The sequence below is a fragment of the Cavia porcellus genome, unplaced genomic scaffold, assembly GCF_034190915.1.
Source record: "Cavia porcellus strain 051 isolate PalLab524CR breed Dunkin Hartley unplaced genomic scaffold, mCavPor4.1 scaffold_10, whole genome shotgun sequence".
Classification (NCBI taxonomy): Eukaryota; Metazoa; Chordata; class Mammalia; order Rodentia; family Caviidae; genus Cavia; species Cavia porcellus.
In genome coordinates, this window is record NW_026947493.1 from 1725156 (window position 1) to 1740180 (window position 15025).

General features: G+C 41.8%; 2 protein-coding genes across 7 annotated transcripts in view; one reads left to right on the forward strand and one right to left on the reverse strand.

Annotated features, from left to right (window-relative positions):
• Iqch (IQ motif containing H) overlaps positions 1 to 12236 on the reverse strand; it is a 216733-nt gene extending 204497 nt beyond the window's left edge. For 2 of the 4 annotated variants that reach the window (XM_023561668.2, XM_063257800.1), the window contains exons 1-3: positions 12099 to 12227; positions 5793 to 5915; positions 3911 to 4002 (exon numbers count right to left, since the gene is read on the reverse strand). In XM_023561668.2, coding sequence (XP_023417436.1) covers positions 3911 to 4002; positions 5793 to 5915; positions 12099 to 12149 — 266 coding nt within the window. In that variant the 5' untranslated portion in view covers positions 12150 to 12227. Of the gene's footprint in view, positions 1 to 3910; positions 4003 to 5792; positions 5916 to 6767; positions 7281 to 12098 lie in introns of all 4 variants that reach the window. The other 2 variants (XM_063257797.1, XM_063257798.1) reach the window with 2 other exon arrangements.
• Positions 12237 to 12328: 92 nt separating this feature from the next.
• Positions 12329 to 15025, forward strand: part of Aagab (alpha and gamma adaptin binding protein) — a 51764-nt gene continuing 49067 nt past the window's right edge. For 2 of the 3 annotated variants that reach the window (XM_063257817.1, XM_063257819.1), the window contains exon 1: positions 12329 to 12461. In XM_063257817.1, the coding sequence (XP_063113887.1) occupies positions 12389 to 12461 (73 nt within the window). In that variant the 5' untranslated portion in view covers positions 12329 to 12388. Of the gene's footprint in view, positions 12462 to 12598; positions 12759 to 15025 lie in introns of those variants that run through there. The other variant, XM_063257821.1, reaches the window with a different exon arrangement.

Sequence of the window (15025 nt, forward strand, 5' to 3'; positions counted from 1 at the left end):
CTCTCCACAATTAACGAAACCTCTCTTCCTCTCACTGTTTCTTACCATTGTTTATTTGCTTTGCTACACACACACACACACACACACACACACACACACACACACGCACGCACACGCACGCACACGCACAGCACAGAATACAAAGCGAAGATTGCTACACAGCTCTGATAGTGCTGGTACAGATGGCAGTCAGCCTCCTAGCGTCAATAAGCCGGGGCATGGTCATTAAGAACAGTGTGAGCAGATATCACAAGCAATACAATCTGCGAAAGCCAGCAAGGACAAGGGGAAGAGCCACATTCTGACACAGAAGAGGAGCCATTGCCAAAGAGGGATAACAGTGATGCTTATTTTGAAAACAGAACAAAGCACTTTTAGCTGCTTGGAAAAAGTATGCTACTTCGGGTAATAATCAGTGGGTTTTGGAGTGACTGCTAGAAAAATCTTGCATTTGCCCAGCAACTGTTACTGTCACTTTATGTTCCTACTGGTTTTTATCTCTGCCCATCAAACTACCAGATTTTCCTTTGAGCAATACTTGCCAGAAGGAAACCATCTTTTGTGAAGAGTAGGCTTCCTGGTTTTCAGGCAGTGGCGGAGTAAGGGCAGGGTACCAGATTGCAGATATTTGCTTTGGACTTGAGTCTGGGTCTCACCATTGACTACCTGTGTGATCTGCAACTGACGTACTTAGACTTTAGTTTCCTCATTAGGTAGCTACTGACCTCACAGCTTTCCAAAAAAAGTCTTTTGCCAGCTGATGTTATCAAAATATTGATAGCAGTGCTGCTGCAAGCAATGATTACACATGGTTCTGAATCACTCCGTAGGTGTACCTGGGGATAATGGTCACTTGGAATGAACTCTTCTGACGTCTTTGGAATCCACAGGTAGAGGGAAGCCTCCTACATCTGAACTCTCTGCTGCCAGAGGAGCAACAGAAATCTAGTCCTTACCACAATGCCTCCCTTTCCGAAGGAGTTGCTCCCCTAGGATAGCAGATATTGACAATTCCTTCCGCCCTGACTGCCAACTTCCAGTCCTGGTTCAATCCCAATGCTAAAAGCTTTCTCTAACCTGACATAGCAATAGGGTGGCAGAATTCCCCTCATCTGTATAGAAGCAGTCCATTTACATGGCCAACAGAATACTGATTACAGTCATGAACAGCTCAGGCACTAATCATTTAATCAGTAGAGACTGGCACGATTTTTCTAAGTTGCTCAAGTCAAGAGGATACTGTTGAAATTTGAGTTAGACTTATTCAAGAATTTAAAACTGTTAAAGATAACTGGCAAACGTCAATATACTATCTTTCATTAGCATGACAGGACATATGCTGAATCTAGAATGTGATCTTGTGTGATTTATTCAATCTTAGGTTGTAGTTGTTTTTACGTACTTATTTTTCTTTTTGTAGTACCTGGGATGGAACCCAGGACCTCCACCCTGAGGTCAATTTTCAGCCCTTTTTACTTTTCATTTCAAGACAGGGTCTTGTTAAGTTGCCCAGACTGGGTTTAAACTTGGGATCCTCCTGCTTCAGCCTTCTAGAGTGCTGGCATTTCATGTGTGCACCACCATACCCAACAAGAATAAGGGATTTTTTTTTTTTTTTTTTTTTTAGGTAAATTAGAAGGGAAGGCTGTGAAGATCTTCAGGCCTATTCAGGATCAGGTGTCAGGAAGCTTACTAACTCTGTGATGGTGCATCTTTTAGAGCTTTCAATGACAACAAACAGCCCACGTGCCATAGGTTCACCCCCACTATTCTAATGGGTTTAAGTCAGGATGCTAACATAAAGAGAGGGAGAATGGGTTGACAGATTCATCGTATATCCAGAAGCTGGTGAGCTGAGGTTTCAGGTACTATAAAGACAAAGAACTAACGAAGACAAATAACACTCCTCTATCATGATGTCCACATCATTTGGACACTCTCAACTTCTCTAGATTCCCAGCTGAAATTTGGCCTGCTACAGTGACTTCCTCCTGTTCTCAAGCAAGAAAGCACAGTTTTCTTACTCATAATCTTTCCAAGATTGAAAGGTACATAGTCACGCGCAGTCCGTTCCTATCTCTACACCTTGAGTGTCATCCTTTAACTTTGACCAGTGCAAGGAGGATTTCAATTAGGAAAGGGACCCTGAGATGTGGGAGAATAACTCTAAGATTTTAATCAAGTCCTTTAACCTCTATGGCTTCATTTTGCACATTTATAAAATGTGGATAATACCTATGAGGCCTATGAAATAGTTATTTCAAGGATCGAATGAGACAATATAAATATATGTGCTTTATGTATTATCCAGAGAAAGAATAAAGTATTAGCACCAGGAGCAAACATTTATCCAGGTCCTGCTGTGTGCCAGTTGTTATGGGGAACCAAAACAACTAAGACCCCTCAGCTGTGATCACTGCCCTCCAGAGCAATGAGAAAGTCACTACCAGCATAAGATAGTTAAGGGTCTACGCTAAGTAAGTTGCATGGCCAACCTTTCTCTGGTTTCCCTATTTTTTCCTGGCCTCTTCGCTGTTAATGCTATGAGAATTCAAATATAGTTTGATGAGGCAAGGGGAAGCTTGGCAGAGAAGCTGGTGGGAGCTGGATCATGGAGATACACACAGGAGCCCAGTGGCAAGTGGTCCCCAGTGATGCCACCCCCTGTGTTTATTCCCTTGTGTAATGCCTCCCCTGTGAGTGTGGGGTAAACCTACTGACTAACTTCTAACCAACAGAACCGAGTAGAAGTGATAGTACAGGTTATAGAAGAGAGGGCTTCATCTCGGGGTCGCTAGCTGCCATGCTGTGGGAACACTGAGACACCCTAGGAAAGGCCCAAGTCCTGTTGGCAACCACATGCCTTGAGCTTGGAAGCAGATCTCTTCCCACCCCTCAGTGCCCACCTTCCCAGCCCTATCAACTCTTCAGCCCTGGGAGAGACCTTGAGCCCCAGATTTAGCTAAGTGTGCTCAGATTCCTGAGGACAGAGGCCGTGAAATAAGCAGGGTTTGTTTTGTTATTCTAAGCCACTGTGTTTTGGGTAATTTGATAGAGAGCCACAGATAACTAGTATCAGGGTCCTCTAGGCAGTAGGGAATGTAACTGATGAATGCAGAGAAGCCTGAGAGAAGTTTAGGGCTGTAAGGGGGCCCCTGGAGAAGTAGGGAGGCCAGGGAAGGGCTGCCTCTCCCTGTGCCCCTGTGGCGCTGCCTTTGTTAGGTGGAAGGGGACGGGTGTGGTCTTCATCCAGAGCCCCGCTGCTGGCCACTGAGGGCTGGCCCTGGGCTGTGTCTACAGCTTTCCTCACTTCCTGGCACTAGTTCTAGAACTTGACCTTGCTGGTCCACACCACTCACTAGTGCTAGATACATACGTAAAACACGAATAAGATCCACAGGGTTTTTGCAAGTTTAGAACAAAAGTGTAACCTAGTTTCATCTGCTGGGAGACCTTCTTGAAGGTCTAAGTTGAGGCAGACCGTTTTTCTTAAACTCAATTCTAACACCAATTCTAACACCAATTCTTAGCACATGATTACATACTGAAAGTTTCTAACAAGTTTACCGGGATAACAAAATCATCTTTACAAGGAGGCACCCATGACCTTCTAAAAGCAATGTAAGTAGGGTAACAAGTGATTTAAATGTTCCCTTGTTACTAAAAATAACAAAACTAAAGACAACACCAAAACCTGGACCCTGAGAAAACTGCCACAATAAGCAGCATTAGAACTCAATAGAAGTAACCTACAATTAAAACCTATTAATTTCTGTGCAATACTTTACAGAAATTAGTTGAATGGATATAAACAAAATTTGGAAAATTTTATATGTATAATTATCTCACAGAGAGACAAAAGTTATTTCACTTTATTTTATTTGGGCTCTACAATGGCTATTTTACTCACCATTTTGAAGCTATAGGAGAATGTAAGTTCTCATCAACAGAAGTCATTAACACACGATGGTTTACATCATCTAAATATTTCCGAATGTGAATCTGTTACAGAAAAGTCAATGCTTATGTCATTCTAGTGGATTCATTCATTTCATTAGGTTAGCGCTCCAAATTTTGTGTAATTATGACAACAAAAACACATCATACTATGTGTTCTTGCATGCTTGAGGTATCATTAAGCATTCGAAAGCCAAATTACTTCAACTCTCCCAAAAAGAATAATAAACAACTGAGACCCAAAGCTTAACTGAACCCCTTTGCAAATGAAACTGTGTACAATTGTCAGAAATTGCTTAGCCAGGTAAACCTGCAAGGCATTACAGATAAGGAATAATGTCTTTCTCTTGCAGGGGCTTCCAGCAAGCAACTGAGAAAAGCATCTGGCCTTTAGGTAGCAGATTATTCAAAACTGCCAAGCCAAAGGCTCCAGCTGAGCCCAGCCCTCTCGCTGTCAGGTAATCTAGGACAATGATGTGCCAGTCCAATGAAGCGCAAGGAAACACCACCATTTCCCACAGCCGTGGGAGCTAGTGGTGAACCGGTTACATAGGAGAGCAAAGGTCTAAGGCACTAAAAATCACAGGTCTAAAGACGGACCTTATTTGGAAGATGGGCCCTTATGAGCTAATACAGCCAGTTTCATAAATGAATAGTGTCCTGGTCTAAAGATTGGCTTTTCCTCTCCTCTTAGGACTGTTAATAATGTGACATCTCTAACTACTTTATTTCTCTGTCTCAAAATTGGTACATTTCTTTAGTTTTACCTAAGTGATTACAAATATTACAAAAATGAAAAGCTCAAAATACTTATGCTAGTGGGGGAAAAATCATCTTATTTTCTAGAATACTGGTAAATTCCAGAAAACCTGCACTGCATTGGTAAGAATCCTTTTTTGTTCAGGCAAACAAGGTCTGATTTTAAAAATATGGCATGTTGGGCTGGGGATTTAGCTCAGCAGCATAAGAACCTGCCTTGCAAGCAGGTGGTCGTGAGTTCGATCCCTGGTACTGATAAAAAAAAAAATATATATGGCATGTGTTTAAATTTTAACATTTATTACAAAGAGACATTGCTGTTAACTTTCCCTCACTTGGAGCACACTTCTCTGCCACTTTCCAAAGCAGCTCCAGAAGTCCTCTTTCATGTCATTATAAGGGGAGATAAAAAAAAAAATACAGTGAATGCTCCTGCTGAGCTCCATCCAACAGAAGGGCAGGCTCATAAGAAGATTACAGTGTGTCCACATCTGCCCTGTTCCCCGGTTCTTATTCACTTCACCCAGTACTGTGCGATTTCTAGCTCTTCCCCAAAGTCAAAATGGCCAGAAAAGATAAATTTTTTGACTGGACTCGGGGCGCTAAGGCAGTTGTGACGGTGCCACTAGAGACACTCACTAAAGAGCACTTGCAGAACTGCTTCAGAAAGTGGCAAGAAGGATGAGATGAGTGTGTCTGAACTGAGGAGGACAAATGCTAGGGTGTCTTTTACTGTAACATACTTTTTAAAAAAATGTAAACATTCACCGTATCCTTTGATCACACTGCCTACTGCTGGATTAATAGTGATTATTTTTCAAGCTCAAGTTATTTTATCAAACCAATTTTAGGACTTGCTGCTGTAGAATCTTGTATTTCGCCTTTTTAAATTCTTTGTGGAATATAACATAATGTAAATCAATTAGGTAGTAATCATCATTTAGAAAATTAAGAAAACATGAATGCTCATGGCCATCCCAAATCCCATGGTTACAGAATCCTATGACAACCACAAATCTTTTCTTCTAGAGGCTTGTCTCCTTCCGGGATTTATTCAATAGCTGAAGCCTACTTACTCTTAACCCCATTTCTGTCCTTCGAATTGCTGTTTCAAGATGCTGAATATCTAGTGTCTTTCCTTTTTCCTCACATGGAAATTTCATTAATTTCTTCTTCAATTCATAAAGGTCTTCTTGGACCTATGCAAAAATATGAAGTGTTGAAAGAATACATCTAGTTCTACCTATAGTTATTTATCTTACAGTTATTTATCTTACAGGTCGGCAGTGGGCTTAAAATGTGAGAGCCATAAGTTGATTTTATAGTATCCTTTTGAGGACATCCTTTACCCAGACCATGCCAGCATTCAGTCTCAGGTTGTGAAGAACAAAGCTTTCTTACAATTTCTATTTTTCCTTCTCCCATTAGGAATAGATGTAAAGCTTCAACTCAAATGGGTTATGCTCTCTCACGTAGTAAAACAGTTAAACCAGAGATGATGCTCATGCCAGACTCCAATTTCTACGAATTGGTTGAAGAAAGAAAACAAGAAGCTTCCAGGAAAGCCAGGACCTAGCAGAAGGGGTACCTTTCATAAGAGTATGGTAAATTGTGTTGGCAGTGCCTGTTGGTTTTCTGTCTTAGCTGGCTCTTCCTCTCTCACTGCTCTGAATAAGCAGATATGTAGGTGTTGTGGATTTGGTTTTTATGCAGTGGAAAATGAAAACAATCCATGCAAAAAAAAAACCATGTTATTACTTTCACATTTTCTCCTAGTGTGTATTTTTCTTAGAAATGACAAACATCTCTCCAATGTCAGACATCCTCAGAATCAAATGGGCACTATGAAATTAGGAAGCACAAGATTTTCTGTCACCATACTAGAAACCAAACTTCAGATAAATACAGATGGCACCAATTATTGTATGGGCTGCTGCCACAGGAAATGCTTTTTGTTATGCAAATTTATGAACCTAACACCTGTTTCACGAATAGTCACACCAATAACAATCTGCAGACTGGGTTGCTCAAGGCATTTTTGAAATGGTTACCTTTTCTCTGTGAGGATACTGGACCACCTTCATCCAGCCCGCCTTACAGATTGCTCAGGAACGCTCCCACAGATTCAAAATATCAGAATTTGCGTTTTCTCGGTGATGGGCACTGCAGCCTGGCAGACACATTCAATCATTGTACTCTGTACACAAATTGTCACATGAAGCCTTTGGGCCCCACAGATTGGGGTCTGAACACATCTACTGCTTGCTGGTAGGTACTAAGTGAAGATGTACTTCTCTCTGTTGTTTTGTCCAAATGACTACTGCAAGCCAATGTAACAATTGCTTGAAAACATCTGGAAATACAAAGAGGCAGTTCCAGGGCAACATCCTTCTTAGGTACTCATGTGTGGGTTTCCCCTTTCAGTGTGATGACTTTCTCCCATCTAGTATCTGTAGCACTGCACATCTTTCTGGAATTCTGTCTCTCCATTGCTGGAAGGGATGAAACTAGATTACTCTTCAGAATTCTCAAGGTTTGGTTGGTGGGTTGCTTTTTTATCTGCTCTGTGTGGACAACAATATTTCATCAATTCTCAGATAATATAACAGGCCCTGTACACAGTGAGAACTCAATAAAAGGCAGCTGAATATAATTGCTAGCTCTAACATTTACTAGTCACATGACTCCCCATCTATGTTGCCTGTAATTTGTCAAGGAAAAAAATTAATAGCCCTATTCCATAGAATGGTGGGATGCCAATGAGGTAATATGTATGAAAATGATTCAACATAGGCTCCAGAGCCAGCTGCATATGAACTGGGCTCCTGCTTCTTCTCTTTTTTTTTTACTAAACTGAACTTGGAAAAGTTACTTAGACTCTTAGAGGCTCAGTGTTCTCATCTGTAAGATGGATAGAGGACAGAATAATGGCAAAATAAAATGAGAGCAAGTATGTGAAGTGCTAGGCACACAGGACAGCACTGAAGAAGAAATTAATTTCTCTTGAATTGAAAAATCTAGTGAAACATACTACACATCACTGATACTCGGTGTGTGTTTACTGAATTCAACTGCTCCCTTAATCTTTCTCAAGAGCTTATCACTTTTCTTGCTAGATACTCTTTCTCTCCACTCATCGGCTTGCATAATTGCAATAGAGGCAAGTACTATAGGAAATGTTACACCACACTTGGTTGGGTAGGAAAAGAGATTAAGTTCTAACTCTCTATTGTTTCTGAATGTACTTGTCACTTACTAGCTCAGTGTCCATCAAATATATCATTTTCCATAAACATTCTACTTACAGCAAGATTTTTATTTTGATACTTTGGAGACAGAGCTACTTAATAAGCAGCCCTGGATTTAATGCAGTGAAGATTTACTCTAGATTTTATTTATTTATTGTCTTTTTGAGATAGGGCTTTGCTACATAGTTCGGGTGGGCCTTAACCTCAGTTTGTGGCCCAGGCTGCCTTGAACTCTCAGCAATCCTCCTTACTCAGCCTTTTGAGTGCTGAGATTACAGGCATGTACCATCATGCCTGGCCTTGCTCTGTATTTAAAAAGTCATGTAAACAGATTCCATATATACTGTGAGAAGCAACATAAAATTTTTTATTCATTTCTGCCACATTTGGCTGAATCACTCTTTGCTTCAAGTTATCTTTAGTCCATTTTTTGTTTTTGATCTGTTTTTTCATTTTTTGACACGGTATCTCGCTATGTAGCCTAGACTGGCCTCAAACTTGGCAGCAACCCTCCTGCCTCAGCCTTCTGAGTGCTGGGATTATAGGTGTGTATCACTATGCCCAGTTTCCATTCATGTTTATATTATATATTCCTTAGAAATCATTCAGATGGCTTGATAAGTGAGACAGTGAAAATATCAAACTGCAAATTTACCTCCCATATTTCTAAGGGTAATGTTGGCACACACTGCTGAATTTTTGAAATATAGTTTCTGAAACTAATTTAAAAGCTAATTTTGATTGCAAGAGCAGGTAACCTTTGTTGCACAAACACATTTAATAGTTGGGTCAAATGAAGGTCATGAATGCATATTTAGATGGCTTTACCTTAATGAAGCATAGAAACAAAGCTTACTAATTTAAAAAGTTAGTCACCAATTTGACAAGACCTATTCAAGAATCAACACATACTGGATATGATCCCTGGGCAAGTTAATGTACCTCTCTGTATTTTACTTTCTTCTGTAAACTTGGGCTAAAAGTAAAACCCGCCTAACAAGAGTTGTTATTAGGACTTACCAGGATAATCCAAAGCTCTCATTTTCTGCATATAGGGACCTACTCACATATTGGCTTAGTTTGCTTTTCATAACATGAAGATAATAATAATAGTACTTCCTGGACAGCCTTGTAGCAAGGTTAGGTGAGTCAGAATATACTCAGCCCTTAGTGTATATGATCTGTGGTACATACTATAATAGCTTTATCTGAGCTTTTAAATTTTCTTAGTTTATATTTTACAATCCAAAGTAGCAGCTCTCAAGTTTGAGTGTGCAGCAGGATTACATGAAGGGTTTGCAAACAGACTGCTAGCACCACCCTCAGAGTCTGATTCAGTAGTCTGGTGTAGGTCCTGTGAATTTGCATTTTTCATGAGGTTCCAGTTGATGCTGATGACCTTGGCCTTGGGCCACACTTTGAGAACTTCTGGTCTAACGCGTGACTCAGTGTATCTCAGATGCAAATCTAATTTGTCATATGAGAGTCAAGTACCTTTGCTACACAATTAGGAGAGAGACAGAAAGACCAAGAGATTTGCCAGAAACAATCTACTAATTGCCTACGCTGAGTAAAGGAAGTCTACTTTTTTTTTAGTACTGGGGACCGAACTCACGACCTCGAGCTTGCTAGGTAGGGGCCTATGCCACCAAGCCAAATCCCTGGCCCAGGAAGTCTACTTTAAAGTACAGGGAACTCACATAGCTTTGGGGAAACTGAGTCAGTTTAGAGTAGGAAATGGACAGAATCCAAACGATATATTCTATAGAAAAGGGAACTGAGGTAAAGTGATTGCCCTAAGTTATCACCTGGTAGAAGGTCACAGTGATGGTTAGACTGCAGTATCCTGACTCCTGACAATGTACATTTTCCTCTAAGTATACTTATTATTGGTTGCTGGAATTGAAAGAAATATTTACAGCTCCAAGTAGAAGTGGCCATGTGTCCGAGTGGTACTTGCATGCCCACAAGTAACAGAGCTCACTGGAAACAGGGAATGTCTTCCACATTTCTTCATTATACATATTCCAGACAGACAGAATACTATGCTGAGATCAGCTTCAGTAATCAGCTCAAGTGTAAGCTTTCTTCCTTGCACCATCATTCACTAGTGTGTCAGGTCCTCTTTTTAAATTTGGTATCAAGGATTGAAGCCATGACCTTGCCCTTGCCAGGCAGGTGCTTTTGCTGCTGAGCTATATCCCTGGCTAGGAGTGATCTCTTAAACAAAAGGGACATTGATTGACGAGTGTATGACTATTCTTAGTTCTTCTGTTCCATTTTCACAATCCATTGTCGATAGTTATCTTTTACTGTAAGGTCATACCCAAATTTGACTAGTGTTCTCTGAATTCTATTCTGAAGTGAAAAGGCATCTGGTTTTTAATACTTTATTTTCTATTATTGCAAATCACAAGAGAATGGCCCTTGGAAACAGAACTGTCTCAAAGGAAAGTATAAAATTGGGTATGCAAATTCTCCCCAGATTCTGGTCTCTTTTTAAGAGATGCTCAAGTTATTCCTGTTGGAAATAAAGAAAAATAGAGAAAAATGTGATGGTCCCTACACTCAGTATGAGGCATATTGAGGGAAGAGCTGGCTATTTCTAGGAAGGCATCTCCTCTTGTGTCCTAGTTATTCAGGGTCTCTAAAGAGGGGTATGTACAGTAAAAAACTAACCGCTCCCAAAAAGCAGTCTGACCTCTGCCCTTGGCCACTGAGAGGTGACTGCTAGGCCCCTGGAAGGTGGTGTCTAAGGATGTCTGGCCACCAGAGAGTCTTACATGATTTACAATGGGCATTTTGAACTGTTCTGTCTCCACTGCTACCTCTGCAGGAAACAGGAGACTAAAGTCAATCATCTGATCTCCAGGAAGGGTGCAGGCCTCTAAGAGGCCTGTGTGAGATTGCAGTCCACTAAACACTCTGGACACCAAGGGTTCCAGTGAGCTTGCTCTGATTGGCAGCAGTTTGCACCTGGTGCTCTGGGAGGAGGAAATAATGCTATGGCTCCATTGGGATGACCAGAAGCGCCATGTCTAGTGATTTCTGGGATTCTGCCCTTTACATCTCTTTTCTCAACTGATTTTATTGCTGTCTTTCCACTAAAGTCAATTCCTAACTGTAAGTGTTGCACTTTCCTGAGTTCTATGAGTCTTTCCCTCGAACTGTTAGATGTGAAGGTGGTCACTGGCTCCTACATCTGCAGCCAGTGTCACAGTGATGAGTCTTGTGGGGATTTGAACAGCTCTGACTTTGCAGTCTCCTAAACTCATTGCAGGGCATTGTTGAAAAAAGAATGATAAAAGGTGCATTAAGATTTTAGGTCCAAGTCATAATGGGGAGGCTTACGAAATTGGTGAGCTCAGGTCCTTGTTGTTGGAAAGGCGAATTTAGGAGAGTCCTTCCCAGGTGGTAGATGAGAAATCAAAATTCTGACAGAAATTAAAATCAAGTTTACTTGAAGAATGAGTCTCATTTGAGACTACAGAGTAACAGCGATTAGTGACCTTCAACTCATTATGTCAGGCCTTAGCCTAATGGAGCTAAAAGTAAATTAAAAATGATGATGTATGGGGAAAAAGTTTAACGCTACCACATTGTGTCAAATGCTTTTACTATTTCAGAAAAAAACTGAGCTTAACTGTTCCTAGAAAATTCCAGACTACGGATATTTTTTCCCTGAGGTTAGAAAGTCATCTTGTAGCACATTTCTATACTCAAAACGATAACTTAATTTGCGATCCAAATTATCTTCAATAAAATTTTTTGTTGCTTTAAATGCAAGGGGCATTTAAATTTTTAAAAACTGGGTGCTCGTAAGAGCATTTCCCAAATTTCAGTATGTCTTCAAATTTCCTGTCACTTCCCGTGTATCTGATTTGCGGTCCTCCACTTCTCAAGTCAGGGGTTCAAAGTTTACAAGTATTTTCAAACGGTGCCCCGGAGTAAGATGGACTTTTCTGTAGTAAAAGTTCGGAGGAACGGTTTTACCAGAGGTGCAAAGTCGTGCTCAGGAGGTGTGTCAGGCCAGCGGGCGAGGTCAAGGTGGGCATTTTGGGAGCCAACACCAGGCTGCAGATTTTGTTCCGTGATACAGTAGCTGGGCAGGGCCAGGGGACCCCCATTTCCCACCTGGAGTAAGATGGATCCGACAGGATCACTGTTTTCAGTCTCCTGGGCCATGGCTAGGCAGAGGCGCAGCTTCCGGATACTGAATCCTTGGCGTGCTGGTGGGGGCACTGTTCCCAGGCCGACGCCACGCGCGTCCGGCCTGCTCCACGCGGGGAGCGGAAGGGGGGCGAGGGAGCCACTCCGAGCTGCGCGCGCGCTCTTCACGGCGCGTCCGACCCCCCACGCGCCGGCGACGATGGTACAGCCCAAGGCGGAAGCGGCCCGGACGGCGCTAGTTTGCGAGCTCAGTTATGGCGGCCGGCGTACCCTGCGCGCTGGTCACCAGCTGCTGCTCCACGTTCTCCGGGGACCGCCTGGTCCAGCGTGAGTAGCGAGGTTCCGGGGCCGGCCTCTAGGCCCCGGGCCTGGACTGACGGCTGTCTCCTCCCTCAGGCTGGCTCCGGGGCTGATCCGCGCCGCGGGCCCGGGCTCCTCCCCCCACGGGGGCGGTGCCGGCCTCCCCGGGTGTCGCGCGAGGTCTTAGGCGCTTGCTTTTCCACCGCGGGTCCCTGCGAGGACCCTCGAGAGCACGAGAAAGCGCCCTGGGCGCGCTCAGTTGCGCGTGTGCAAGGTGCTAGCAATGTTGGTTTTGTGGTGGTTGTCGCTGTCCCTACTGCGGAGGTACATGCGGTGTGTTTCCTTGAAATTCTTGATATGACTTGTGAGCTGGGGCCTTTCCCTGTAGACATTAACCGCCCCGCTCCACCTTCCACCCAGAGTGCGGGCTATCGCTAACCTTAGTCTGGGGTGTTACTGTTACCTATTGCTTTAGTTTATTTTCTGGACCCTCAGTGTGGTTGTCAAACTAAGCCGCTTTTTTTGGTCTTGCACGCAAGGCGTGCACTGTACCACCAAGATACGACTCAGCCCCAGACTAAGTACTTCTTAAACCTCAGCCGTAGAAAACAGTGTCGTAGAGAACAAGTAGGTCATAGGCCAACTCAAACTCCAGAGCTCTGTGAAGTCTTGCAAGTCGATTTGTATCTTAAAGGCATGGCTTTGAATCAGCTCTTAGCTGTGTGACCGTGGTCAAGTCACTTGACCTCTGCTCTTCCGTTAGTTCTCCTGTCTGTAAAATTAGGATGTTTTCTCACTAGTTTCCGCTTTAGTCTTCCATAAGTGATAGTATTATTGAAGCATGTTATCTTCCTGGCCCAGTTTCCTAATCCTTGAAAGCACTTTGTAAACAGAAAGCAAGCAATTGCAATTCTTTGTTACACCTCTTCAGTGAAGCAATTAGGCAACCAATCCTTTTGATACAAACATTCCACTAAATATTCCCTGATTTAGTTATTATTTGTGATCAGATGGAAAGCGGTGTTCCTTGGTAGGCTAAAAGTTTAAATACAGCACTTACTACTTGGTAACTAATTACTCTGAATTTTGCCATTTCCTAATCTGAGCGGTTTTCCTCCTTCCTTTCTTTACCCACTCTTCCTCATGCCTTGCCTCCTACCTCCCCCTTTTTTATTGCTTCATTGTAAAACAGGTGCATACTCTTTAAGAAAATTTAGCATGTGGAGAAAAAAAAATATTAGCTGTCTAATCACCCAAACAAATACTACTAACATTTCTGTACATTTCTTTTCCAGCCTTTCCCCTAATGTATAGATTTGTTGTTTGTGTCTTCATCACCATCACATAGTCCTGAGGACCAAACTCATCTCCTGCTTTTTTCTAGACAGGAATATTTGCTAAGTCACTGAAGTAGGACTTAGATTTGTGGTCCTTTTGCCTTAGCCTCCAAGTGCCAGGATTAAGGTGTTTGCCTCTGCACCTGGCTCCTATGTATAGTTTTTTAAAAAGCAATAATTGTAATTGCATTTCATATTCAATTTTTATTTAGGCTTGGGGGTGGTGCTAGAGATCCAACCCAAGGTCAGTATGTGCTAGGCAAGTGTCTTGTCACTGAATTACACCCCATACAGTCTTAAATTATATTTTTAAGTCATTTTGAGTCAAGAGTGTATGAACAGTTCCACAGGGTTTTTTGTTTGGTTTGGATTTGGATTTTTTAGTTTTTGTTGTTTCTTTGGTCCTAGGGAATGGAACCAAACACTGGGCCTTGTGCATGCTAGGGCAGCGCTCTACTAAGGATAGTCATCCTCTGTCCTGTGTCCTGATAGTCTTCGAGTTTTTTTTTTTTTTTTTTTTTTTTTTTTTTTTTTGTATCGATTTGATTTGAACTCACTACCTTGTGCTTGCTGGGCAGGGGCTGCGCTACTGAACTGTATCCTTGGCCCTTATCATGATATTTTTGACACATAAAAATTAGATTCCTTTGTATTTCATATCATCTACTGAATATACTAGAATTTGCTGAAGATTCTTGGTTTAAGGTTCCAAGTGATTTATATGTATTTGGAGTCCCACTAGGGATGTATGGAAGTTCTCTCAAAGACAATTTCAGGAATGGTAAGTATAGTATTCTGGTGGCCATGGTGCTCTGTTACGCTTTAAAATTCAGAAATGGCAAATATGGTTCTTCCCTGAAAGAGCTAGTTAAGATTAGTTGGCACATAGTAACATTGTACATAAGGAATTGGTTACATCTGGTTTGCATTGTACTCAAAGCAACATTGTAGCTAAAGGAGCTGGTTACCTCTGGTTGGTTACATATTACCACTGTAATATTGTACAGTGTCTATAAACTGTATTAACATTATTGAAGAGAAAGTTCTGTGAAGTCCATTTTACTTCTATATGTGAGATGTCTTTTAAGTAACTGCAGTTCATGTTGAAATTAGATGATCTTTCTTTGGTGATACCATTAATGTTATGTGTTAAATAAAATTGGAACAGTTAATGAACTAATTGAGTAAGTAAAGATAGCTTATTTCTTCCAAGGTTAAGAAGAAGGTAGCAGTAGGTAGCACTAAAATGAAATA